Source organism: Ammodytes marinus (genome assembly GCF_949987685.1).
Source record: "Ammodytes marinus genome assembly, chromosome: 8".
NCBI lineage: Eukaryota > Metazoa > Chordata > Actinopteri > Uranoscopiformes > Ammodytidae > Ammodytes > Ammodytes marinus.
In genome coordinates this window covers 16,443,488-16,469,594 of record NC_137212.1, presented here as the reverse complement: position 1 = coordinate 16,469,594, position 26,107 = coordinate 16,443,488, and the positions used below count along the sequence as shown (strand labels likewise).

At 39.0% G+C, this 26,107-nt stretch overlaps 1 protein-coding gene across 1 annotated transcript in view; it reads left to right on the top strand.

Annotated features, from left to right (window-relative positions):
• Nucleotides 1-1,995: 1,995 nt before the first annotated feature.
• pex5la (peroxisomal biogenesis factor 5-like a) overlaps nt 1,996-26,107 on the top strand; it is a gene marked incomplete at both ends in the record, with an annotated part of 111,626 nt that continues 87,514 nt past the window's right edge. The window contains one exon of the mRNA XM_080032417.1: nt 1,996-2,016. Coding sequence (XP_079888543.1) covers nt 1,996-2,016 — 21 coding nt within the window. The remainder of the gene's footprint in view (nt 2,017-26,107) is intronic.

Genomic DNA, 26,107 nt, shown 5'->3' with positions numbered 1-26,107 from the left:
CCAAGAAGTGAAACATCATTATTAGACATATTAAACATAAGATTAGACTCACTGATCCTCTGCCTCTTGATAGGTATAAAGACATTAGAGTGCTGTAGTCAGTCACATCACAAGATTGCTGGGCAACAAAGCTCAGTCAGTTACCTCTTGCTGGCCTATAGAAAAGTTGGGAGAAGTTGCCCTTTGCCACTTCTATTCACCCACTCAGTTCATACTGGTAACATCCAGGTAACATCTGACCTGAATACATCGTGTACTAGTAGCTGTCCAGATGGTGGTATGTCATGATTCGTTGCTAGTCATCTGCATCGAATGAGCAGCTGCAAGGCAAAGAAGGGGTTTACGTGCAAGGCATATGGTGATCTCGTGAAGTCATACATTTTCTTTCTTTAGAGGAGGCAATGTGAAAGAAGTGTGCATGGATCACCACATTGTTATTAAGGAAGGATAAAAATTATAAGCTCCACCAATGAGAGTTTCTAAATTTTAGATGCAAGCGCGTATATATAATGTAAAGGCTTATATTGGCTTAAGTTGATATTTTGATAAAAACAATGTGCTATACATTTAGAAAGTGAACCCTCATTTCTCAACTTTGCAGCTGATGAGTACATATAAACTGCTGGTGGACGCAGCTTATTTGTTATGAAAGGGCTCAACCATACTGACTGCCATACAGCTCACCATGTTAGTGTTTATGCTGGCTCTCTGAAAAGAAGTGATCAGCAATCAGCCCAGGGCATAATACTGTATATGCCTAGACAGGTCTGGAGTATTAACGTGCAAGATAATAACAGGTTTGGTAGATCTTTGCAAGGGCCAAAAGCAGGTTCTGCAGTACTCTACCCTAACAAACGCAAAAACTGCAAATGATTTTTCATTCTCATTCCAAGTTTAATAACGTTTATAATTACATTTCAGGGTATATATGAACAATTGTGAGTGTAAAGGGTTGGCGGATGATTTTCTTTTTTACAAGAAAATATTTTGCACTCCGTTACAAGTTAATTGTTCTTATTCTCCTTCGCAATTATCCAGCAACTGAATTACTTTCATTGTTTTGGTTATATAATTGTTTATTCCACTAAATGAACAGCTGGGAAAAATAACGATTTTGTTCATCACATGCAGATATTGTGCTCTTTCAGACACAATATGGACTGAACACAATTTGCCTTTAGCATTTAATTAAGAATTTGCACAGTGTGTTGCATAACACTGCAGACAACGCAAACATATGATTCAACTATTGAAAATCCACAGAAAGTGGCAAAAATAATTATTTGTAAAATATAGGCCTATCAAAAACAAAACTATTGAGACATTTTTCAAATATACAAAACATGTCACAAAGGAAAAAGAACAATAGATCAATGGATGCTTAAACATATGTTTTTGAATAAATGGCATAAATATGAACATAATCTGAAGTGTGAGTGGAATGTTCTTGAGTGCCTCCTTGTGGAGTGCGTCAGCACTGGAGGAGGCACCAGGGGGCTGGGTCAGAGGGAGTAGTTGGCAAACAGGAAAGAAGAGCGCACTATAAGAAGAGAGTGATCTCTGAAGAGCGTCAAAACATTTGAAACTAGAGAGAGAGACAGAGGAGAGGTGAAAGATACAGAGAGAAGGAGGGGTACGTCGAAAACGTCAATACGTATAGGATAAATTATTTAATTGCGATTTTTTTTTCCTACAAGGATTGAACCGCTGTCTTTTGATAACCCAAAACGGTACTTGTCATAACCCAGTGTCAGCACACTGTGACAAAAGGTGAAGTGCGGTCCGACGTCGCCTTTGAAGAGACTATCCTGGATGAGAAAGTGTGAGCTTCAGCACCCCGAGGAGAGGACAGCTCCGCTCCGCGCGCTCCCACTGACCCCTCTGTCTAAAACTCTGCTGCAGCTTTTCGTGTCAGTCTGACGCTCTGCTTCACAAGTGTAGAAGAAGCCTAAAGATCCGCTGACGGAGAGATCCGCGACTGACTGTCTTCTCAATATGTACCAGGGGCATTTACAGGTAAGAAGGCAGCCTCCTTAATGGTACTTAATTGTCCATGAAAACGAACTGTTTCAGTTGAACACATGAAGTATGTGAAAAGGGCTCACTTGTAAATGCAGCCTATGTCAAAGGCATTTTTACCAAAAGGGATATGAAGCAATCACGCTTAGTCGGAGGCAAGTAGAGATGTCTGCGACCAGCTGACTGCGCTGATAACAGAAACATGCATGGAGTTTTTAAGAATGGGAAACAAATGTGCTAATTATTCCTTCTCACCTAACTATAGTAGCGGTCGCTCTGATCAAGTTGCGGCTTGTGGTTTTACAAAATTGCTCATATTGATGGGAAGGGATGAACAAGGCCACAGCGTAGGATAGATTATTTACAATATTCATTGAGAAAATCAGACAGCGAGCGAGAGAGAGAGAGAGAGAGAGAGAAAGAGCGAGAGAGAGAGATACGTACTAGAGCGTCTATTGAACGTGCAGGTGCGTGATAAGTGCAAAAAGGATCGAGGTAAGCACCCTTGCCACCACAGGGAACACCTAATCATTAGTTTCTTAACACGCATATTTACGTTCAAATGACGTCATGTAATCTGACGTCAGTTTATTACAGCACTATCTATACATTTTGCTAAGGACAAAATATACAGTATACAGTAGGATATATAGCCTAGGCCTATATAGGGAGAGGAGAAGGCACACAATGAAAAAAATGTTTGGGGAGAAATTACTAGCTTGATCATGCCTCAGCTAGTTTCATAAATCAGAGGACTTCAGTATGTAACAGTTTGGAGTACATTATAATCACACATTGTCATTTAGACACAATGAGCTGACAGTGCGAACAATAACCCTTCCCCGTTGGTTAATGAACGCCTCTGCTCTAGTTTAGATGCATGGACTGAGATTAATATTGTTGTTTGACAGAGATACTTCAGCTTCCACAGTTGATTATATAATAGAGGATCCTACCTGAGTCAGCACTTGGGAAGCATTGAAGAACAAATGTAATATTTTATCATATATTACTCAAGCAGTATTCTTGAAAATGAATGAAAAGGGCATTCAGCAGGTACTATCTACATTATCCTGGGGTCAATGAAATGCCAGCCAGTTATTGTATGTGGAAGATATCAAATCAAAAATTAAACATATGTATTATATTTTAATCACAGTTTTCCATGTTCCATCCCATGATGTTTCAATTATCTCACACCTATACATTTCCCATATAAGTCTTTACGCCATGTATTGTTTAGATTCTAACAGAAAAAAATACTGCTCTTTATAGGGATAATAAAGGCTTATGCTCTATCCGTCCTTATAAGTAATTTAGCCATGACGTTCGCTTGTGTGACTGATGCATTTACTGTATCTCAATGTTCACAACACTTTCTCCTCTTAGTCCAATGTGTGCGCTTATGAAATGAGAGCTACACGACTTTTGTGAGAACATAGAGCCAGACCTTTGTCAGATAGAGAATGGAAATGATGTATTGCCTGTGTGGGGTTTAATATATCACCGTGGATACAGACAAATACACATTTCTAAAACTCTCTGGCAATGATTGATCAGCATGGAGCTCCTTACTTCAAAGGGTTCAGAAATAAAGTGATTGTATTGTAGTTCATAATTTACATTTCATGGTGACTGTTTAGGCAAAATTGTATTTTGACCAAACATTTTTCGAAAATAGTGAAATGGGGGCTTTTTCATCCCTTGCATGCTTTTTTACTAAGACACAGTGCTCATTGATTTAAAACATGAGAAAACATTAGATGAATGCTGAGTATTCTATTTAAATGTTGTACATAATTCACTGTAGGCTTGGGTCATAAATCATCAAGAGTTGTGAGTTGCCATAGCTTGGAATTTGAAATGGAGCCCATTCTAATCACACTTTTCGATATACCAGCGATGCAGCAGCAGTCTGTGGCTCACAATCGGAGCTATCAGATTTCCTTCCTCAAAGTAAATGCACTTTTACAGTAAGTCCTTATTTATTCCATGACCGTCCATCAGAAACATTTCCATGTCATGGTTTTGGCATTGGCAAAGAAAAGGATGTCATCTTTCCCCTCTTTTTTTCATTACATTACTCATGTGTGTACCTTCTTAGTTCTCCCTGACCTGGTTAAACTACAGTATATGTGTGGGTCTAATCCATGGAGTTACTGGTCTTTTCCTAAAAAGGAGTAACATGTTTGCATAATTTGCTTTTGATCTGCACATGATGATACAATATTGGCCGTATCAATTATCTTGGCATGGATTCCACTCACAATGGCAAGTCTTGCCGTGGTGTCCTTCTGGCCTGTATTGATCTTTGCATGGGTAATATCAGACTTTGGCATTGTGTGGTGGACATACAATGCTGGACTCGTGTCTTCAATTTCTCCCACTCATTCATAAACATATGTGAATAAAGGTCAGCATCCTACAGTAGTTACCAATTTGAGTTGGGCATGAAATTAAAGTTTGTGTTGTTTGTTTTTTGTGAGAAATGGATCCTTAGCATATCAAGTGTTGTGAAAGATTGATGCAGTTAAATAAAAGCAATTTAGTGGTGTGTATATCTGTCTCATTGCTATTTTTTGCGAAGATGCTGTGAGGCGAGCTGGTTCAGCACAGGTGCTTTATCAAGCAAAAAGCAGGAAGATATACTGTTTCAGTCAATCCAGGCTAATGTTTATTTCTGTTTTGATGTATTGTATATTAAAACAGACTTGAAGATTGGCTCTATCCGCATTCCCTCGGTTGGCACTTTCCCATAACATTTTTACTTTACAGATGGCAGTTTAATTGTTGTAACGGTTTCCTCCACAACAGTATTCATGTTTACATTGAATCTAATAGCGGGTTGGCTTGTGTATAAAATACATTGCTGCTTAATGGAAGTGATGCTCTGAGGCCTTTGGATATTTGGTCTGTTGAGCACAATTTGATTACATCATTGTATTACCATATTCAAAGTGCCCCCGGGGAAAAACTGGGATGGATGCAATCGGTGATCAGAAAAAGATCAAGTCTCTTACAATCTCAGCCGTTCAAACCGTCTTTTAATTAAGCTCCTGGTTTGTTTATACGGTTTGGTTTATTGGGTGAAAGAACATTTGTTTAGAGGTTGTCCAACAGCACTGTGAAATTAAAGGTGCTGTAACGGAATGGTTGTTTTAGCTACTTTCCTGTCAGTTTGCACTGATTCTATGTAGATTTAAATCTTTGTTGATTTTAAGCCCCTAATATGTCGCACAGAGTCTTAGTTTTCAATTGTCAAGTACGTCGAAGATGGAAGCATTTTCTCTTAAAAGGTGTTGTGAGAACAAAACATCAACATTTTGATGTCACTAGTGCAGTGCCCGTAGGAAGCAGGTATTAGCTTATGCTTGCTTAAATGTAACCCGTCTATGAAAGTGGAACACAGAAACAGATGTAACCTACCTGTAAATTAGCGTCCCTGTCGCGGAAGTGTCTAACTAATCATTAACTGTATAACAGTGAAAATAGCGTAACCTGCAATCTTTAACACTAAAGCGGACAGGTTTGAGGAGTTGTTGATGTCTGTGAAAGGTTTAAGAATGTTTTGTTCTTGTGTACGTCCCGCTCGTCAATGTAAGTTTTTGTCGCAGCGGCCAAATCAGAGGGAGGCGGGATTAAGTCGGGGATTACTTCATGCTCAGTACCCACTGTGGCCTTCAGTGTGCGGACGCCAGCATGATATAAATATGACAACTTCTACATAATTGGTCCAAAAAACTTCAAAATCAAGGATGCACACCTTCGTGCCGGAAGCTCCGGCCGATCTGACTAAAAGTCAGAGAGATATGCGAGCCACAGACACACGTTTCTTGCTAGATAGATAGATAGATAGATAGATAGATAGATAGATAGATAGATAGATAGATAGATAGATAGATAGATAGATAGATAGATAGATAGATAGATAGATAGATAGATAGATAGATAGATAGATAGATAGATAGATAGATAGATAGATAGATAGATAGATAGATAGATAGATAGATAGATAGATAGATGATGTCTGTCTAATATGCACATGATGTATTAAAAGTGCTTTATTTTTATCACAATCTATGAAATAAGCTGAAAGCCTAAAATATAATTGCATCTCAATAACCTATCACTGGTTATTGTCTGTTCACATTTGCTCTGCTATGATGCCATGATTCAATGGAGGAGAAAGATCATTTACATGCTTGATAGAAGAACTCTATTCTATTACTGATTGTTATGGCTTGAACCAGATTATACAGTTGTAGATTTGTGACTGGCATTTATTCATTTGACTGACATACAAACAGACCCTATGGATAAAACAAAATATATTCTGCCAGAATCTTATTTGAGATATAAATGCAGTTTTTGATATATTGAGAGCTGGGAGTATTTTCAACAAAGGATGGATATAATTCCTTTTACAAAATGTCTCATTTTGAATAGGGCTGCGTTGGTCACACAGATACAGACACACGGATGTACGCACGCACACCAAATGTCAGCACAGTGTAGAAGGCTTTCGCAAACAAGCATCCCGGTTTGTGAGAATGGTTATAATCAATGTGAAGCACCCAAATTCGCAGCTTCACAGCTCTAGATCATTCCGTCTGTTGGTAGATTTCCTCTGGGTTACTTCCTGCTCCATGTCTGTTAACACGGCAGCCCTCTCAGCCTCACATGGAGAGTCCCCAGAGCTACTGTACAAAGCCACATTTTTTCTTCCCACAAAAGTAGGACAAGCCCCAGCATCTGTGTTACTGGGAGCAGAGGGCTGCGCAGAAGAATGGCGAGCTCATCCATCTCCCTCGACCGACCCATTCATAACAGACATTCTTCAGCTGGGAATTCATTTGTTCCAGAAAGCAGGCGTCTCAGTGCCCGAGTGGAGAGAGCATGTGTTTGGTCCTTAGGGAAGATATTAGTTATCATGGACAAGAGCTGTTGATAAATAAATATGCACTTCACTGTGGAAGATATGATCATGTGAACAATAGCTATTCCTTTTTGTGATTTTTTTCAGATAGTGCAGGAAAAACCAAGGTCTGCATATTTATCCCAGCAATAACCATGTATCCACAAATACCAATTACTTCTTTCTTATGATCAGTACTATACTGACTATTTCAACACTCTCTGTCACACCCCTTCACTTACATTTAAGCGATACCCTGCACGTTTGCATCAGGGAAAAGCAAGCTATCTGCAGCAAAGTCAAAATAATTAAACGTATATTATAAACTGAAAATGTAAGCTCTAATTTCCCTTAAATGAATTGTAAGAGCTGTTTGGCGCCTGAACAAATCATTTGTCTCTCCAAAGCTTTCTTGCGCAAGACTGGTGTGGAAGTGGAAATCTTTGATGTTGTTGGTACATGCTGAATGAAGGATGACGTGTAGAGTATAATTATAGGGGAGAACGGGGTAAGTAGGCACAGTTTTTACTCTAGTGAGAATTGCTCATCACCTAAACATCTTTCAATAGTCATTCCTACATTAAATTGAAGCTTAAGGTGTTGGCTTGAAATGTGATAAAGAAGAAATTAATCGTCAAAGACACCCTTACACATTGTGACAACCAACCCCATCAAGGGGTCGGTTGTCACACACTATGGGGTTGTTTGTCACAATGTTATCTTAATGGGAATAATCTTAAAAAGAAGACGAGAAAGCAGAACAAAATTTTAACGTGTAATTGCATTGTCAAGCTGACAAATAGGCCTACATAACTTACTGTAGCCTTGGCAGCTGGTCTAGTTTGGGATGCACTGGGTTGTTTTGATTTTGTTGCCCTTTTTTCTTTTGCATGCTAGCTGCCTTTTCCTGCTCTATTCTCTCCTTCTCTGGGGTGTCAGTGAGGACACAGCTTGACAATTTATTTCGTTATTGTGTTCCTTTTCTGGCTGCAGCCTTTGGATAACATGTGACAACCAACCCCCCAAAAAATGTGACGACCAACCCCAACTTGAATTTCTTGTTAGCATCAAGGCCAACAACCATCTGACAACTAATTAATTAATCTAAACTATAGTTTACCCTTCACACTTTTTATGTGTTTTGTTATAAACCCATTGTGTAAAAGCCTAGAAGAAAAATATTGAGGAGCTAAATATTTTCAATTTGACATGAAAAACACAAACAGTCCTCTCACCTCAAATTCAGCAGTCTAACTCCAAGGAAGACTATGTAGGTGACCTCTGACCCCAATTGTGGATATTTACATACCAAAATTTCACAGACAGCGCCTTCTGGTTCCGAGATATAACGATTGTGACAACCAACCCGTGTGACAATTTACCCCGTTCTCCCCCTACTAAATGTGGCAAATTAACTTCTTGCAAAAACAGATGCAAATAATGATTTGAATATAATCTCTTTTGTGGTGGATTGATTTGCAGCAGTTGCCACTCTAAGTGAAGACAGGGTACAGAAAAAAGGCAAGAGGATATTTCAATAATACCACCTTCCTTAGGTTGTTCACAAAGTGCATCCCAAATCCAGTTTGCCTGTGTATTTCAGTGTCTATGCGCCAAAAGTGTGTCGGTTGGAAGCTGGTAAGAGGGAATTTCCTTGCATTTCTATATACCTTCGAGACATGCAATGAATTACCTAGCACAAGTTGAGCGCTGGACTGTATAGGGGAGCACAGAGAAGAGCAGGGTGTACAGATGGGAGTTTTGCAGAGTTCAAGGGTATACACCAGCTGAGAGGTCCAAAGGCAGTTTCGTCAGCAGAGCAGGACCGCCCCCTCACCGGGAGTGATGCCACACGCTGTGATCTGATTCTGACAGGATGTGCATCTCAGTTAATGCCTGCCTATAAAATACTGGAATGCTACTTTTTAGGACATGTGCGTCCATATGCCTGTTATGTGGGCATGTTCACATAAGTGTGAGGAATGAGAAAAGGTATGGATTCATATTTCTCCATATGGCAGGGTCTGTAATAATGGGCCAGGGAAGAGGTCAAGGGCCCTGACTTGTCTCTACATGCGGCACATGAACAATGCTTCTAGGCACCTAGGTGATAGATTATGTTCATGTTTATGATAATAATATTACCTTCATATATTTCAAGGTTTTTCTCCTGAACTGTATTTACCTATATCACACACACCTACCACACAGGCAGAAAAAGGTTGACATGCTTGTTTTATAAATGATTTGATTGGTGTTGATTAATTCAGCATACAATTAATTTCTAGTGTGCAGAACCTGGTTTTGCAGGTGTAATATGATATATGTTGCATTTCATTAAAATACAATGTAATTCATAGTAGAAGTAATTAATAAATGAGTTGGTTAGAAAACCAAACAACTGACCTGATGCAATTGGCTACTTGTCTCATTCCAGAGTCTAGAGAACTGCATAGGCACAAAGACCATAGCCACATTCTTAATACACAAATGAGCCAGAATCGTACTGTATGAAGTGACATTTGACCTCTGACCTGGGTGAAGCCACCTTAACGGAGATAAACAAATGTATCAATAGGATGTGACATTCCAGTTAACAAATATTTTGAGGATGCCAAAAGACAGGAAGACAGCATCATAGACCTAAGCAACCCAAACAAACATCTCACCATATGTCCCCGTTTCAAAATGTACCTTTTTAATTCTACATCTTTAGTAGAAAGAGGGACTGTTGTTTCATTGTATTCCCCTATTCATTCCTTTCTCAGCGTAACCATCACTGACAGAGGCAATGAGAGTGTAGGTGTTACTGGGGGCAGGGCTCAACGCTAAGGTTTTTTTTTCACTTGCCCGGTCGGTCAAGTGGGTCTGAATACCACTTGCCCGAAGTAAATTTTTACTGGCCCCTATACAAAAAAAATTGTATTAGTCGTGTTCAAATAATTGTTATATTTGCTCTTTATTGTCAATGTATGAACACATCATGGACAGTATTATAGATGAGTTAAAGGGTCATACTGAAAGTGGAAGGCTATTATTCAAATATTATTTGTTGAGTTGGAACATTTGTAATGTTATTTTTATAACATCTATTTCCAGTAGTCTTAATCCCTAAAAACATCTACAATTTTAAATATTTTTCCTGGTCAAATCAATGATATAATAGTCTCAGTTATGAAACAAAGTGAATTCTGTCGATAAAATCACAAAGTAAATGAAAAAGACAGGGCTTCTGCGGGGACCATAAGTTAAGCACAATACGGCACAGGCATGTACAGCCAATAATTTAAATGGAAAATATACGATACAAATATTTTAAAAAGATAAAAACTGAAATATGTACAAATGTCTCTTATTTGAAAAAAGAAAGTGTTGTACAATTATGCAGGAGTGAATGGACTGATCAAAAATGGGCCGATGAGTAGAGTCTGGGAAGATGCCCTTAAAGAAACAATGATTCAGGAGAGGAAACTGTACATATAACGTATTCTGTCTTTGGGAGCCAATAAGAGGCCATTCGGCATTGGGGCCTTGTTAATGAGGCTGGCTGCTCCTGAGTGTGATGCAAATCTGCTGAGCTGGTTACTCTTAAGTATAGAAGATACAGGAGGCCAAGATGTCTTTCAGCAGAAGTATTTAAAGGAGCTCGACCAAGGAGAACACAGTACGAGAGAATCACATCCAATTATGACAGTTACTTCCTGAGATGTGTTTTTTTTACATCATGCTAGACACACACAATTTACGGCCTGCAAGCATTTGTGAATATTCTACTGCATACTAAATCATAAACATGCCCTGCATACTAAATCACGTCGTCTATCCTCAGCACACACTCTCTGCATTCTTTTAGGGGCGCCATGCCTGGGCGCCAGGCTTATCAAAGTTTGGGTCTGAGCTGAGATGCAGTGACCTCTATGACCTTAGTCTCTGTGGACGCGAGTGCCTCCCGGAGTTATCTGTACAGCTGCCCTTAGAGAGAGACACAAAGCTAAACTATTGTCTGTGAAATAAATACACATAACAGTTCATGAGTAGTATCACTATCAACTAGTCTAACGAAAGGAAAGACAATTAATTGTGGTTTAAACTTTTCGACGTACATACTGGCCCGATGCTTAATGAGGGGCCGCTGACAACACTCATTTGGCGCTGTAATTTAATATTTTCTGCATGTTCTAACTGGTGATATTGTTTCAGTTTTTGAAACACATTTTTGGTGTGACCGGTCTTAGTTGGCACGAGTCTTCGTCTGTATTTTTATTTCGCTTGAACTGCAAGCCTACCTCTGTTCCTGCAAAATGACTGGCTGTTCATCTTCTTCTTCTTCTTTCTAATGGCGGGTCACAACTGGCATTTAAAGTGAATTAGTGGCCCCGTCTCCCAATGTATGGATGATTTCATTATATTTAACTTTTATTGAACATTTGTGGTAAGTTATATAAAGGTAATTATCGCTTCATCGCCCATCCCTAGTTTCAGCTGCCATTAAAGATGCTGTAAGCGGAATGGTTCTTTTAGCTAACTTCCTGTCAGTTACTGCAGTTAGCAGTCCCCTCGCTCGTCCCTACGTCACCACATTAATGCACTGCGGTCTCCAAGCAGAAAGTTATCTAGCATCATCTCAGATCCATAAGTGTGATAAAACATGATAAAAACCGTCAAAACAGACATTGTGAAGGATCTTTACCTACTCCGCCATTGTAGGCGCATAAACATTCACCCATGTGTCGCTCTGGCATGCACCGGCAGTGAGACCATGAGGGAGACGGGTGCGGACGGGTGTCGGTTTGTAGCGTTCTCTCTTATGATTGGTCAAGATTTCGGGATACTACATAAAGTTTAATTGCTTATTACATGCAGAGCAGCGGACTAAGAGATTGGCTTTATGAAACGCGCACATCATGTAAGTGATTACTGTATGAATAAAGAGCGATTTAACACTTATATTAATATAAATAAACCGCTTACTTCACCTTTAATGTCCCTCCAGTGTAAGAAAGTGACTTGGCTCAATTTGTAGGCCATGGGGAAAAAACAATTTTTCTGGTCAGCTGAATAATCCAAGGTGATTGATTTTGACCATCATCCAAAATCTAAACACCATAATACTGTGTCACTTGTGTAAGAAAAAGATTCACTGAAGTTCATTAGCATTTAGTCAATATTGAAAACTATTTATAATTTTCAAGTTTACAAAATATCAGCTAGCTGATGAGATTATAGTTGCATGCCCATAATACTTCAAGTGTACCAGCAGCCATTGGACTACACTGTGTGCAAAAATTTTAGGCAAGTTGTATTTTTGAGGATTAATTTTATTATTGAACAACTACAGTGCTCTCGGTCAATCCAAAACGTTAAAGAACCTAAACCTGAATGTTTACGAAAGTAAAAGTGAGGTTTTGTCTTTCTTACGAGAATATATACAGTATATATGTTTTGCTATTATTAGGCAACTATTAGTATGCAGAATTATTCTGCAACTAAATAAAAAAACTAAAATGTTCCCATCCCACTTGTTTATTTTCATCTGTTAAAGTGAGAATAATAAAACAACTAAAAATGTACAAATAAAAATTTCCGACATGTCAAAAAAATAAATCAGTGACCAATATAGCCACCCTTGTTTTCATTAGCCTCGTTTGAGATGTCGCCGTCTTGCTAAGACCTGCGCAATTATGACGCTCGTCTTGCTGAGCGCACAGCATTATGGTTAGACTTTTTGTCCGACTTGCACCTGCGGCTGGCTGCGGCTCGGCTGCTTGAGACTTTGAAGTCCCGCGGGATCAAGACGGACAGACACTGGAGCAAGTCGCTGCAGTTTCTCCCCATGGGCTGCGGGAGCAAAATGTTTGATGGGAAATGTCTTCCTGACAGGCGGAGCTGAGCGCTCATTGGGAGTTTAAACCCCGTGCCTTTGATGCGTTTCCCCAATTGGTTACGCAGAAGTCTGACATTATGGATCAAAATTTAATTACGATCCATTATTATTATTATTTTTTTAATGTAGCCTATGTTTAATCATTAGGCCTACTCCGAAGTGTAGCCTATGCATTTAAGCAGAAATATATTTAATCATAGTTAAACCTCCACTGATCCGAACCCTTGACAGAGAAATAATTTGGAAAGCAATAATTAGCATGCAGGTTTAACTCTCCAGTATAGATTTATTAAGTGAACACAAACTTGAGTCACATTAATTTGTGGTGAAGTGATATCTTTATAACATTAAGATTAAATCATAGCCTTATTTCCAGTGATCTAAATGGTCTGGGAATTGTATGTTACACATCATAATAAAGTTCATCATAGCCATAATAATAAGGGATATTGTATTAGACCTTTAACTGTCTTTAGGCCGATCATATTCGTTATGTGAAGGGAGAAATACGAAACCTCCTATATTTGGATTTGTAAATAATTTTTTATCACTTAAAAGTAGGTTTTCTAGTAAAATAGCAAGAAAGATAAAGATGTGTGGGGAACAGGGATATATCTCGTTTCTTGTTTTGAAAATGTCCCTCGCTTTTGAAGTGTTTACTCCTCTTTGTTTTTTGTTCTGCTTCTAATCGGTTGTATAGTATAGTATAGTAGATTTTATTTGGACATGGACATGACAATGTCATTGGACGAACCAGATGCATTGTTTACAGTGTGTTAGCATAAATGCTAGTTTACAACACCTGTCCACAGGAGGCTTTTTTTTAAAACAACAAAATAAACTAAACAAAACAGAAACCAGATCAAATACTGATAAAAAACTGATAATTAAAAGAGTAAAAATGCAGAATACAATAGAGTACAGAGCAGCAATATAATGAGTCAAATATATATAGGCTACGTCGAGTAAAACAAAGGCAGCATGATCAAACAATAAACCAGTTGTAAATTATTTGTGTGAGCACTGTTGATTTGATTTGAGCCGTTGTTTAAGTTCTCTGTTAAAAGTGTTGCTATTAGTCTCTAGTTTTAGACTAGTGGGCAAGAGGTTCCACAGTTTTGCCCCCTTTGCAGAGAAAACAGACTGACCGAAAGATCTCTTGTGCATTGGAACAAGACAATCACCATTGATGGAGGCTCGTGTATTTGCCCGACGAGAGCTCTGACGTCTGATGGCCAATTCAGACAACAGTGGTGACACATGGTTATTTACACACTTGAAAAACAATTTAAGATTACTCAAATTAATAAAGTTATCAAAGGTGAGAAGGTTGTGTTTTTTTAGAATGCCACAGTGATGCCATCTCATGGGTTTCTGGGTCATGACTTTTATTGTCTGTTTGTATATTGAAAAGATAGGTTTTAATGTGGTAGAAGAAGTTTGTGACCATGATGTGATACAGTATGACAAATGAGAAAAAATCATAGCGTGTATAAATAATTTGGCCGTTTGACATGACAAGTCCCTTCTTATGAAACGGAAACAGTTTAGATTTAGTTTGACCTTCTTTGCAACATACTTAACCTGCGTAACACATTTTAAATTCTTATCCAGGATGATGCCCAGATATTTTACTTCATTTACTGATTCAATTAATTAATTTTTGATACGTACCTCAAAAACATCGGTGACAGGTCTATTACGGATGGAGAAGCACATAGAGACGGTTTTCTTCACATTAATGGTCAACTGAGACAGCTCAAGCCATTTGGAGATGCTGAGTAATGCTTGTGCTCACCTGCTAAGCTGGGTGTTTTACTGTAGCATGTGTAGCTCTTCTACGAATATGTTTCTAATAGGCCTTCAAAATAATACTAGAAAACGAACTGCATCCGCAACAAGGACGCTACTTCCGACGGCACATGGAAGTCGAGCCAACTCGGAGCTGTCCGGCTTCAGTCAGGCACTTTTTGTGCAGCAGCAACCACAGCCTCCCAGACACTGTTCCGAGAGGTGTACTGATTTCCTTCACTGTAAATATCCGGTTTAAGCAGGGCCCACAAGTTCTCAATAGGGTTTAAGTCAGGTGAGGAAGGGGGTCATGTCATTATTTTTTCATCCTGAAGGCCTTTACTGGCTAGCGATGCAATTGAGTACTTCGATGCATGTGATGGAGCATTGTCCTATAAAAATCATGGTCTTCTTGAAAGATGCAGACTTTTTCCTGTACCACTGCTTGCCTTGAAGAAAGTATATTCTAGAAACTGGCAGTAGGTTTGGGAGTTGATTTTGAGGCCATCTTCAACTCGAAAAGGTCCAACTAGCTCATCTTTAAAGATACTAATAGGTGCCTTTAAAGATGAGCTAGTTGGACCTTTTCACAAGCCTTCCAGGGTGGCTATATTGTCACTGATTTTTTTTTTTGACACGTCGGAAATTTTTATTTGTAAATTTTGAGTTGTTTTTATTTAGTTGCAGAATAATTAGCAAAACATATATATATTCTCGTAAGAAAGACAAAACCTCACTTTTACTTTTGTAAACATTCAGGTTTAGGTTCTCTAACATTTTGGTTTGACCGAGAGCACTGTAGTTGTTCAATAATAAAATGTATCCTCAAAAATACAACTTTCCTAAAAATTTTGCACACCGTGTATTTCTCAGGATCGGCACCATTGTTTTGTTTCCAGCTCAACTAAAGAGGAATCTACACAGTCCGATGAAAAGGTCATAAATGCAACTTTGGCTCAATTGGATGCAGTCAGGCAGTGAAACAGAATACATTCAAAATGACTTTCCTAAATTGTATATACTATGACTCTAAAGGGATTTTAACCTCCTCAGGCAGTTCATCCAGAGGGAGATTTTTTTTTTAAATATCCACCGCAAATAGTTAAAACAAAGACCACATCACCCTGCAGTGGTACTGCCGAAACAAAAGAGAGAGAGAGGGAGAGAGATGCTTTAAATTAAAGAGAAATCTGGCTGTCTCCTATCACATCATTGCCATCTAAACTCATGGGGAAACATTTCCACCCTACAAAGACCAATCAAGAGCGTAACCTTTCTACTCTCAACATTTCTCTACCTGCTCCTCTCACTCACCTTGCCCAACCTCAAGAATGCTAACACGTCAATTAAAGCCTATCCTCCAGCTATCATGTAGCCTACCCTAGTTAGACAGGTCGACACAGAAAAGGTCATTCACCGCTCTAACAATGGTGCAAAGAGAAATAAAGACAGATAAGTTATAGTACAGTGTTGTTGCTAGGAAGAGGAGGTCAGACGAGTGATTATTTATGGTTTTACAAAATCTTGGTTTTATCTACCTCAAACCTTTAAAATTGGACCAACCCCTTTCAAACAACTTTAACTAAAGTAAAATATGAAAAAAATTAATTCCTTTTATATTATTTTTTTAAGTGAAAAGTACCTTCTCTCGTACTATTACATCAGTGATTGAGAAGTGGGACAAAACAGGGTGCAATGTTGAAAAACTACAAACCCTATGTTTCGGCAAATTAAATTACATGTATGTATCCAACATATACTAATCTACTGAGCTAAGCTTTGACACAACCTCCTAGCTTTTGATTTTTTTACCGTCATTGGCCTATCACCACTGTCAGATGTCAACTCCGTCAGATTTCCTGTCCGACGGTGTTGACATATTTAACGTTTCTTAAACATAACAAATGGAATTTATCTAGTAACCATTTGGTTTTTCTGTTGATGTAAGGTGCTTGTATGAACTACTTCAGGAAAATAAAATGATCAAAAAATGTCAAATAACTTCTTCAGAAATTGTCGGTGTTGACATATCATGGTTGTGACACAGGACTTTCAATTACATTTTACATAATGAAATATCTGACGGTGTTGACTTACAGTAAAGTGGTCCCACCACTTAGAATCCTTATAAAACATGAATGTGTTGTAGAAAAACTGTTTTTATTGATATGAGAGATTATGTAGTGCTGCCTTTGATGAAGAAAAAGCTCTTTTAAATAATTAAAGTAAATTTTTAATAGGTTCTCTGAGGACACACTGTTTTGGACGTCATGAGAAGATAACAAGTGTCATATATTTGACATAATAATGATAAAATGTAATTTAAGGGGATAATTGTGCTCCAGACATTCTATTCTTAATCCCTAATACAAGAAGGGACAAAGTCGACTCTTTTTCTTGAGGAGACTAAGGTCATTTAACATCTGCCAACCCCTACTGTGCACTGTCTACCACTCAGTGACCTACAGTCAGTTATTTTTTTTAAATGTTCATAAACAAGAAGATACATATTTCTAATAGCTTAAACCGTGCATATATTGCTTCTTATGTGCACAAATGACCGTAGTGGATGTAAATGGTAAATTCAAATGAACAACACAGAGGTATCCTAAAAGACATGCATAATATACTGTATGTGTCAATCCTGTTTGAGCGTCATTATGTAGCATCATATTTTTTTGTCAATGTAAATCAGTGGTTGTTGTGCACAGCAGAGGATGTACACATGCTTTGAAGAGCTATTGGGTAGTATATTTTCCCTGCGCAGTTGGCAGCCGCTTTTATGGCCAACGGCTTTTACTCCAATAACAGACTGACGCTGAAATATAATACTTTGGAATTGGAACCATCAAAGACAAAATGGTTGCCTCTTCACAGCATGTTCATTATTACTGTTGTTCCCCTCTGCATTCATTGGGGTTTGAAAAAGCAGCCAGACAGAGCCGATATAGAAACTCTCCAGTCTGGCAGAGGGTAAGGGTTGTTACAAACTAAGCTCTATGACGCGATTATGTGTGCCTCAAAGCCCCTTGTGCAATCAGCACCACTGCCCACATCTAATCTTGTATGAAGAGCCCTTTACCCACCCCACCATACTGCCCCCCCAGCCTCCCACACACAACCCATTCTAGATGACCAGTAAAAAAGTTGTCCTTCGATGATGAGGTCCTCAGCGCGGTGATTTGTGCTGGAAGTCCAGCATCAGTCAGCAGCATCAGTCCTTCATCAGAATTAAATGCTTGACTACATTAGTGACCCCACATGAGAAAATCATACTCCATTTATTTTCTTCATTGATGACGGCAGCTCTTTACGCATTTAACAATGTTGTAACATTGTATAAAGTGAAATGTTTGGTTCATGTTTAAGGGTCCAAAGCTAAGTCAACGACTCGCTTACAGAAATAAATAAAAAACTTAAAGAAAAGCCATTTTGGTCAATACTTGTAGAAATAGGAACCATATTGGCCACACACCAAGAAGCTATAGTGAAATGCGAGACCTCCCGATCGATGGTGGGGCACACAGCCAGCCTCTGCTTCAAACTTGTTGTGGATGTTGTGGATTTGCCGAGGGATCCCTTCTGTGTCCTCTGTGGGTATCTGTTTCAATGCAAAACACATCATTTTCTCTCTGATGTTAACCATGCTAGTACCTAATGATTACAGATTACCAAGTGATGCCATGTGTTTGGTTAAAGCACTGAAAATAATTATGTTTCCCCTGCAATGTCACTCCTGTTTTAGCTAGCAAAGAAGAAGGACTTGGAATAGCAAAAAAATGTTATCACTCCTTTGTTTGAGGCTATGAAGCAGCAATGAAAGGGCATGTCAATGTAATGCTTTCATCAAGAACCTCAGCATAATCTGGCATGGAAAACATCCCTTGAAGTGGGACTGTGTGTTTTTTCAAAAGGGTTAGATCATAATTAGCCTCATTCCATGTATAGCTAATGGGCCACCTTGCACTACTGTAAATAATTGTTTAATGATGAATGCAACTAGCACTTACTTGGTCTGCTGGTGTGAGTGTCTAATGTTTAATTTTAAAAGGAGCAAGCGTCAGAGAGGAAACATCTCGAGGGGAAAGACAAAATGGCTTATTAGTGTCTTTGTCAAAGGAAATCCAGTTAAAAAATATCTAGCAATAAAGATGCCGTAAGTATCTCACATTGCACAGCTACTCTGCATGAATGGACATGGTCTCCCATGTTTTTTGAGATGGGGTTATTAGTAGTAGCAGTCCTATCAGGACATCAGTCTTCTTCTGATAAAGAGTTTTGGGGGGAAATCCAGCCTGGTCCAGCCTGGTTTGCCAAAGATAGAAGACGTAACACTGGCAATGCTTTTTGCCTCCTTTACTTGCAATAACTGCCATTTGTCCCTTAGTGACCCTTGATCAGAGTTTGAGTTACTGTCACACAATTTCGAAGGGGATTAGCCTACTGCTGATTTTCAGTAAAGACTCTTAAAACTTTTAATTTAAAAATGAGAATCCAACACTGAACAGTGACACATGACCTCTACTTTTTGGCTTCGGGAAATATTTGTGCCTTCTGCTTAAAGTGTGGCAGCTCGGCTTGTTAGTCAGTGATGTCTTGCCATGTTGACTGATGGCATCATGCCTCCATTGAGACCGATGGTAGAGAGGGGCCTCTATCTTTTGATGGATTCCTTGTGATTGTGGTGGACAGGTAATGAGCTACCTGTGGGTGTCACTCATTCTTTCTGTATATATCACCATTTGTCTTTATCACAAGCACAGGTGCACCAACACTGAAGTATTTTGAAAGAGAAGTAGTTCTTGCTCATTGTAAAGCATTTTCACAACAGAGGGCCATCTACAACAGCTGGCAGTTCCCATTTAAGATATGCCCCTCTCTATGGGTCATACTTCAGTTTTACAGATTTGTACTATTACACTGTGATGATCACAATAGAGCCATTCGCTGGTTGGGTGCACCCTTTCTGAAAATGAAATGGCGTTGCATGCCTTACAGGTACAGGGTCATTATAAGGAGGTCCACAAATTAATTCAGTTCATTGTGTCCACAGAAAAAAAAAGCTGACAAGTGACAAGCAGCTCTCCCTGAACAACTCGCATTGACTGGACTTACTGAACTTGTCCAGTAAATGCTTTTAAAACATCAGCAACCACAAATGAGCATATTGGTTCCTTAATGGTCCCTCAGGATGCAGCTTTTACATTAAAGGAATACTTCACCCATACGGAACCGGCGTTCTATCATTATAAAATCACTATTATAATATAATGAATCAGGTTTTTCTTCCCTCAGTCTTCCCTAAATCTTCCCTTGACCCAGCTGTCCTGTTAATCCTAACCCTTACTGTGATGTCACAAGGAAACTGTAGGGTTAGACAGTGAGACCATAAAACACTCTTTCTGCCTTTTCTCAGGCTAGGATGATCCGATTAAATTTTTTTTGCACATTTATACTAAATTGGATCTCCGAGTTCAATACACCTTCATATTCCAACTGGTGAAGTCGGTCTTTAAGTTTGCATGGCATCTGAGGCTTGGGTTTCTTCTAGGAACTTTATTATTATAAACTTGAACAGTCCCCTTCAAAAGTATTGGAACATTGAGGCCAATTCCTTTATTTTTGCTGTAGACTGGTAATATTTGGGTTTGACACCAAAATATGAATATGAGACAATAGATCAACATTGCAGCTTTCATTTCCAGGTAATAAAACGGCCTGTTGCAATTAGTGCTGGCCTTTGAGGATAAGGTGCTCGGCCTTGTGTTTAGGTCTGTGGTTTACAAATCGCTTTTGTAAATGTTTGCCTAATCACTTGGATCTGTCTGTTCGCTGAACATCCAAAAAGCTTCCTGGCTGAGTTTAACTGATAACAGTATCGGCCCAAACAAGGCACTGGTCCAGATAGTGTTCTATAAACAAAATGCCTGAAACATTATTTCAGTTCACTCAAGAGCACAATTACTTACAATGTATAGAAATAAATTAAAATAGTATTGAATAGAATAGATCTTTATTGTCCACAGGGGTGGAAAGTTGTATTTGGCTCACCAACCGAATCAGACATAGAACAATGCATTAAGATTGAACAAATATAAACATTTAAAAAAGAAAAACACGTTAAGCAGACATAAAACATGAGGAACAGCTAAAACAGACATAAAAGGTAAAAAAGTAGTCAGTCTGAAACTTGCATCTTAGCGGTCACTTGTTGAAATAATAATATTGATTGCACCTGGGATAATGGATTTTTTTAAAGCTTACATTTGGAGGGAATCCTGCCATAGTTAACAAAAGCATATCAAGATGGACAAAATCCTCCATGAACGACTGATACTTTCATATCCTCAAGTATTCAGATCTTTTGAGGGTATGTAAATGGCTGCATCTAAAGAGCATTCATTTCCTCTCGCTGCACGGGTGAGCATTCTCAAACAATAAGCCATTTCTGGCAGCCTATCTTGTTTGCGCAGCAGGACCTCAATTCATCCCAGTGAAGGAGTTGCTGAACGAGAGGCAGGCTGGGTGACATCATGGAGGTGGGATTGGGTGTCAAGACGTTCAGAGAGGCAGCATGACACTGTACTAATCAGGGTGGGTGTGGGCAAGTGCAACATAATTTCAGGGCACCTACACCTGACACTGGGTTGCTAAACATTGTATAAACACTGAAAGCCTAACAACTTGCCTTTTATTCAGTTTTCCCATTTTCTTTCCATCAAATGGAGCAGAGCCAACCATCTGTGGGTCGATCATGCAATACATCTTACTTAAAACTGTTGCAGCTCTAAAGGAGAGCAGCGGAGGTTGATTTTTGTCTGTTGGCTTTCTAGGACTGTAATTAGTGAACCCCACATAATGGCAAGCAGGAAATGACTAGCTCAGTGATGAGGCTATTGATGGGATTTTGATTAGAGCCAAGTGGTGTGTAGAACAATGTAAAAAAAAAGAGGAGGATTGGGTTAGAAATTGGTTGTTGATGGTGCTGATGCTTGAATATAACGATCAGTCCCCCCCTCCTCTCAACCATTCTCTATTCCTGCAGCTGCTGTTTACAAATGTTTTAATTGGCCAAAGTCATTCAAGGTAACAACGGCCTCATGGGCATGTATCTGGGCAACCTGATTACCACCACTGGGGCACGGAAGTCAGTAAGGATGGCATGTAATTACTTGTGGTGGTAACATGAGCTTCGCTTTCATTAAAAAGCAGTGTCTCTGCCAAAGATCTGGTGGGAAAACTCATGTTGGGCAAAATCCTAGCCAGAACTCATCAGTGTGAAAAGCGAAGGTGGACATTTGTGGTAGGCCTAATAGATGTACATACAGATGAAGCATCGAAATGAGGACCATTAGCCTTTGATGAACCCAAATGTAGCCATGTTAGCAAAGTTGCTCTCTGGATGGCTTTGTCAGCTGAGAGGTACCACTTTGGTCCTCTTTATCAAGTGCAAAATCCAATAAGCTAAAATAAACAGACAATTTTAAATAATACAAAAATATGACTCCAACTACGCCATATTAAGAAAAATATTATGCTAATAGGCATAATATCAGTACGCTATTATGCTAAGCTAACGTATCTAAAATGGTAAAAAATGCAAATGCAAAACATTCTAAACTTCAGCAAGTTAGCATGTTCATTATGAGCCTGTTAGCAAGCTGCTGTGAGGTTTAAAGCCTCACTGTTTTTGTTTTTACCGGCTGTCTATGAGACTATGATGTCTACGTCTCTTTTTCTTCTCTCTCTCTCTTTGTCTGTCTCTTCGCTTCGCTCTCCATAAATAGCCCTGTGTCTATTTCGGTACCACTGATACTTGAAACAGAGCAGAGAAATGACTGGGACTGGATTGAGTTGCAGGTTTCCTATCCTAGGTATAATTGATAAAAGACTATTTTCTGGTTTACCTTAACTCATTAAAAGGTCGCCCTGTGAATAGCTCTCGGGTTTGAAGCTGCACATTATGGTGAGTCCCCCCCTCTCTTGCTGTCCACGCCTCAGCTATTATTCCTAGAGGCATACTACACTACACTCAACAACGTATATGTAATTGAAAGACCGCTGGACCTGCATCCCCCATTGTAGGGGGATAATTTAAAAAATGTTTTAAACATATTGATGGACTGGAATAGTAATGCATGAAGACGACAGAAAGCCACGTTTTGCAATCAAAGCACTCAGGGGCAGACAGCTGTCTAGGAACCGTGGGAATGACAACTCCTTACGAAGCACAATGATAAAGTCATCCACAGAGAGAAAGACAGTCAGATCTAGGACAGTCAGTCTCAAAGAGAAAGACGGATCTGCAGCAAGATTGTAATGCCATTTTCCAGTCAGCCACTAGTAATCAGGTTACTGTACACTCCTGCTCAATGCACAGAGGGGATCCTTCTGCTTTTACTGCCATCCCTCATCATTAGCAGCTGCAGGCAAAGCTGAGAGAAGCGACACAGCTAAAGTGAAAGTAACGACTTGTGCTGGCTCTGCGAGTGGGGCTCAGTGTCCTTCTCCAAGTTTTGTTTCTTAATGGGAAGGTAATGGGGAAAGAGGAATTTGTCCACTGGGGCCTGGAAATGGCTTTTGTTTTGCCAGGATATGAGGAGTTATCAAAGTATTCAAGAAGAAGTAGATGAGTTCAAGTAGAAGCAGAGGGAGAGTTCATCCTAGGGTTGTTAAGTTGTCTTGCCATCTTGGCCACGACCAACAAAGTCACTCTCGGATGTGTATATCTGGGGGGAAGATCTGGAGTTTAATCTATCAGATTTTGTGATAGTTTATTTTGAGCTTTTCATAATAATGTCTTACTTGTACAGCAAGCAGAACTTTGACACAACAAAAAACGTGTCTAAGAACAACCTTGTCTCTTAGAAATAATGTTTGCTAACTAATGCTACATTTTAACAACAAATCTATTTTGGGAGAATTGAATTTCACCGAATTCTATTTTTTCTTTGGATATGTGCAGCAGCATTCTTACAAGACTCAAATTTTAGCTTCTTATATTATTCTCCAGCTGTTGGCTGTCTTGCTGGTGGAGGAATTACAACCACAAAGTTCAACACTGACAGAACTGCTGCTCTTACTGAGCAATGAGGAGAGAAATGGACGAGTCTGGGTTATGGGACTTGGGGTCAAGCACCTGTGTTTAAAATGGATGAGGCCAATAAGAGAGACTGTGTGATGTTTTCTGATTAGAAAAGTTCCCATTTGATTAAAGCAGCATGCAAGGGGCCCAATGTCAGGATGAATGCATTCACACAATTTTTCTTCTGTCTTCTCAGGTCGTTTCTGACCATCAGGTTCCACACTATAACATCAGACAGACGTGTTTCTGGCTCATGACGTCTACATTCTACTTGATCCAATCAGTTTTGTTTCAGTTCAGCCATTGTTCTCGTAACAAATCAGGAAAACACATGCACCAAAGTCATAGCATACACCTTCTGCTGAAGATAATTTACTTTATATCATTATATCAGGCTAAAGACATATACAACAACTTGACATTTTAAGCTAGGGGGACGACGACTGACCAAATAATGAACAACAAGCGATTAACTACAAATTGGTGGTTCAAACTACAAACTGAAGCTGTACGAAGATTGTAGTTGAGCCATGTTTGTGAGAGACTACACAAACATTTAACTGGAGCATTCTTTTAAACATGTTTTTAAAAGCTAGATATTCAGTGAGTGTGCTTCTGGATAACTTTTTTTTATTTGGCTGATTTTGTCATTTATTGCTGTTACGATTTTGTTTTTGTATTATTGATATTGTGTGATTTTATATTAGTTTGTTTTAATTGCAACTTCTGATGAATGGACAAGGAAATAAAAAACAATAAAAAAAACTTGAAAATAAAAAGGGCCCTGAAAAGCATCAAAACATATGTAAACCATTGCTTAGCACCACATTTAAATATACGAGATAAAACCACACCTGCTCTTTGAGGCATTCCGAGCAGGTGTGTTTAAAAAAAATAAATCAGCTGACACAGCAGATCATTAACCGACAGAGTGCAATGAATAGCAAATTCGCATGTGGGATTGCTGGTATTTCGTTAGCCACTTCCTTCAATAGATCAAGGATGTCTTGTTTGTTTGAGCGCTGGTCTCTAGCTCCGTTTCCAAGCTGAAATAGAGAACCTTGCTTCACTTACTGCCAGGTCATTTGGGCTTCTGGGAAATTAACAATAAACTCAATATGATAACACTGTTTCAGCCAGTGCACCTTTAGAAAGATTGTATTTAGTATTGCTATTATGCAGTAGAAGAAATAAGCATTGTAGAAAAAGCTATTTTTGCACCATGGATCTAATATATTTATTTGTGGGTACTTTAAAAAATATTAAGGGCCAACTTAATTCCCTTAAAACTCATGGTAACCCTAACCCAGGCTCTATGAGTGGGTTGCACACTGGATGTACACTTTCAAGCTTCTGCATTTTTACTATTTATTCTGCCGTCATAAGTCTGTAGTCAAATGCTGGGCTCACACTACACGACTTTTCACGCAATTTGACAGTCGCAGACAATCTTCCAATGTCGGACTGACATCACAGGAGTCTTGCTGGAGTTGTGGCGCGCCCGTAATCTTTGGTGTAAGGTGGTCATCTGACCCGATTTCATTCAGTCTTCTTCCCGTCTTGACGTTCCGACATTATCAAACAGGTTTGATATTATCGTTAGTCTTGAGGGGCTGGCTCAAGCAAAATGACATGAACACTGTCCACAGCCACTGTCTCCTGGCATCAGTCGCGACCTGTGTCCGCCTGTGATGCAACTTTTTCGGACACTTTTACATAGCAGCCTCGGCTGGAGAACCATGCTTACAACCGCACAACCTTAACACTTTACCGTCACATTTAGGGGTAGGAGTTAGAGTTAATGGGGGACGAGATTAGCAAATAAAGCTGGTCAAATAATTTAATTAACTTTTTTAAATTTAAATTAAATATAATCACAATCGCGTTTGCAGTTTTTAACGTGAGCATGCATGACATTTAGTCTACGTGATAAGGGCATATATTCCCAGTCCATTTTACCTACTAAAAAAAACTTTTTATTTGACTGAAATCACTTTTAATCCCCGGTAGCAGGATTGGAAATAATATTAATATCAAAAGGAATCTAGTTGTAGTCTTGCAATATGAGACCCCCTGTCTTTTCAAAATCTCATTCAGTGACTGAAAACTCGGAAAACAAATGACTAATTGTCCTCAGGTGTTAATTGTCTTTAGATGTAAGAGGGTGTCAGTCTTCAGTCTTTTTAAAGTATTTTAAAAGTCCTCTAGTGTAAGACCAGCATAAATTGGGTAGCCCAGGTCTGTGCTAGCATGCTTACCTTCTGACAATAGTGATTTCTGGAAAGTTTAGTATTAATCTTTTTATTAAACTTAAGTTTCTTTTCGTTAACTGATTGTCATTTTTATCTCTTTTTTGTTTGTTATCTCACCTTACCAAAACCAGCCTTGAGTTGTTTGTCTGGTGCACAATATA